This window comes from Corapipo altera, unplaced genomic scaffold, assembly GCF_003945725.1.
Source record: "Corapipo altera isolate COAL_440 unplaced genomic scaffold, ASM394572v1 181, whole genome shotgun sequence".
Lineage (NCBI taxonomy): Eukaryota > Metazoa > Chordata > Aves > Passeriformes > Pipridae > Corapipo > Corapipo altera.
The window spans coordinates 821,457-822,696 of record NW_020884999.1 but is presented as its reverse complement, the minus strand read 5'-3'; the positions used below and the strand labels follow the sequence as shown (position 1 = coordinate 822,696).

The following is a 1,240-nucleotide window of genomic DNA, read 5'->3' as shown; positions in this document are numbered from 1 at the left end:
TCCCGATCCCGATCCCAGTCCTGATCCCGATCCTGATCCCGATCCCGATCCCGGTCCCGGTCCCGCCCCGACGGGATGGGGCCGCGTCCTGCCCCACGCGTCACCTGCGGGCAAAACCACCGCTATCCTGGCGTGAAGGAACTTGTAAGTGTGGGGCTGTGCCCGGGATTGGGGGATTTCCTCGAACGGCTTCCGTTTATTTATTTAACTATTTATCTATCCATCTATTCATTTATTTATTTATTGTTTCGTTTCTTAAGGGGTTTTATGTATTACCTACTTTTATTTGTTTGTTTATTTATTTATTGTTTCGTTGCTTAAGGGGTTTTATGTATTACCTACTTTTATTTGTTTGTTTGTTTGTTTATTGTTCCATTGCTTAGGGGTATTAAGTTATTTAGTGCCTACTTTTATTTATTTATTGTTTAATTATTTGGGGGGTTATGTTATCCATTGCCTTTATTTATTTATTGTTTCCTTAGTTAGGGGTTTAAAGTTATTAATTGCCTTTATTTGCTGGTTTATTTATTTATTTATTGTTTCCTTACTTAGGACCTTAAAGTTACTAACTGTCTAATTTTATTTGTTTGCTTGTTTGTTTTTTTGTTTGTTTTATGGTCTTAAGCTGTGCCAATGGTCTTAAGGTGTGCCAGGGGAGGTTTAGGTTAGATATTAGAAAGAATTTCTTTACAGAGAGGGTAATCAGACATTGGAATGGGCTGCCCAGGGAAGTAGTGGATTCTCTGTCACTGGAGGTTTTTAAGATAAGACTGGATGTGGCACTTGGTGCCATGGTCTGGGAACCACAGCAGTAGTGGATCAAGAGTTGGACTCAATGATCTTGGAGGTCCCTTCTGTGGCAGTTTGAGCCAACCCAGCTGATTCTGTGATTCTATGATTTATTTACTGTGTAATTGCTTAGGGGTTTTCATTTATTCATTGCCTGGGAGTGGGAGTGAGCAGCTGGGAACAATGAAGGTCTGATTGACTGAGATGTGTGGAGGCACCATGTGGACAAACACCAGCCTCCCCCAACACACAAACACCCTGCTGCTCTGCACACACCATCCCTCGGGAGCTTGCACACCCCGTAACCAGCTCCTCTGCCAGGTTCACAAACCAACCCTCACCAGGGCTGGGCAACCCCAGCCCTGAAGAAAAAAGAAGCAAGACAAGTTTCGGTAAACTACAGACACCCCAGTGTTTATTATAAACTGCAGATTAGTGGGATAGGCACAAC

General features: G+C 43.1%; 1 protein-coding gene across 1 annotated transcript in view; it reads right to left on the bottom strand.

Moving 5' to 3' along the window:
* Positions 1-100: 100 nt before the first annotated feature.
* Positions 101-1,240, bottom strand: part of ASL (argininosuccinate lyase) — a 4,443-nt gene continuing 3,303 nt past the window's right edge. Inside the window, exon 7 of the mRNA XM_027666868.1 lies at positions 101-104. Within this exon, the coding sequence (XP_027522669.1) occupies positions 101-104 (4 nt within the window). The remainder of the gene's footprint in view (positions 105-1,240) is intronic.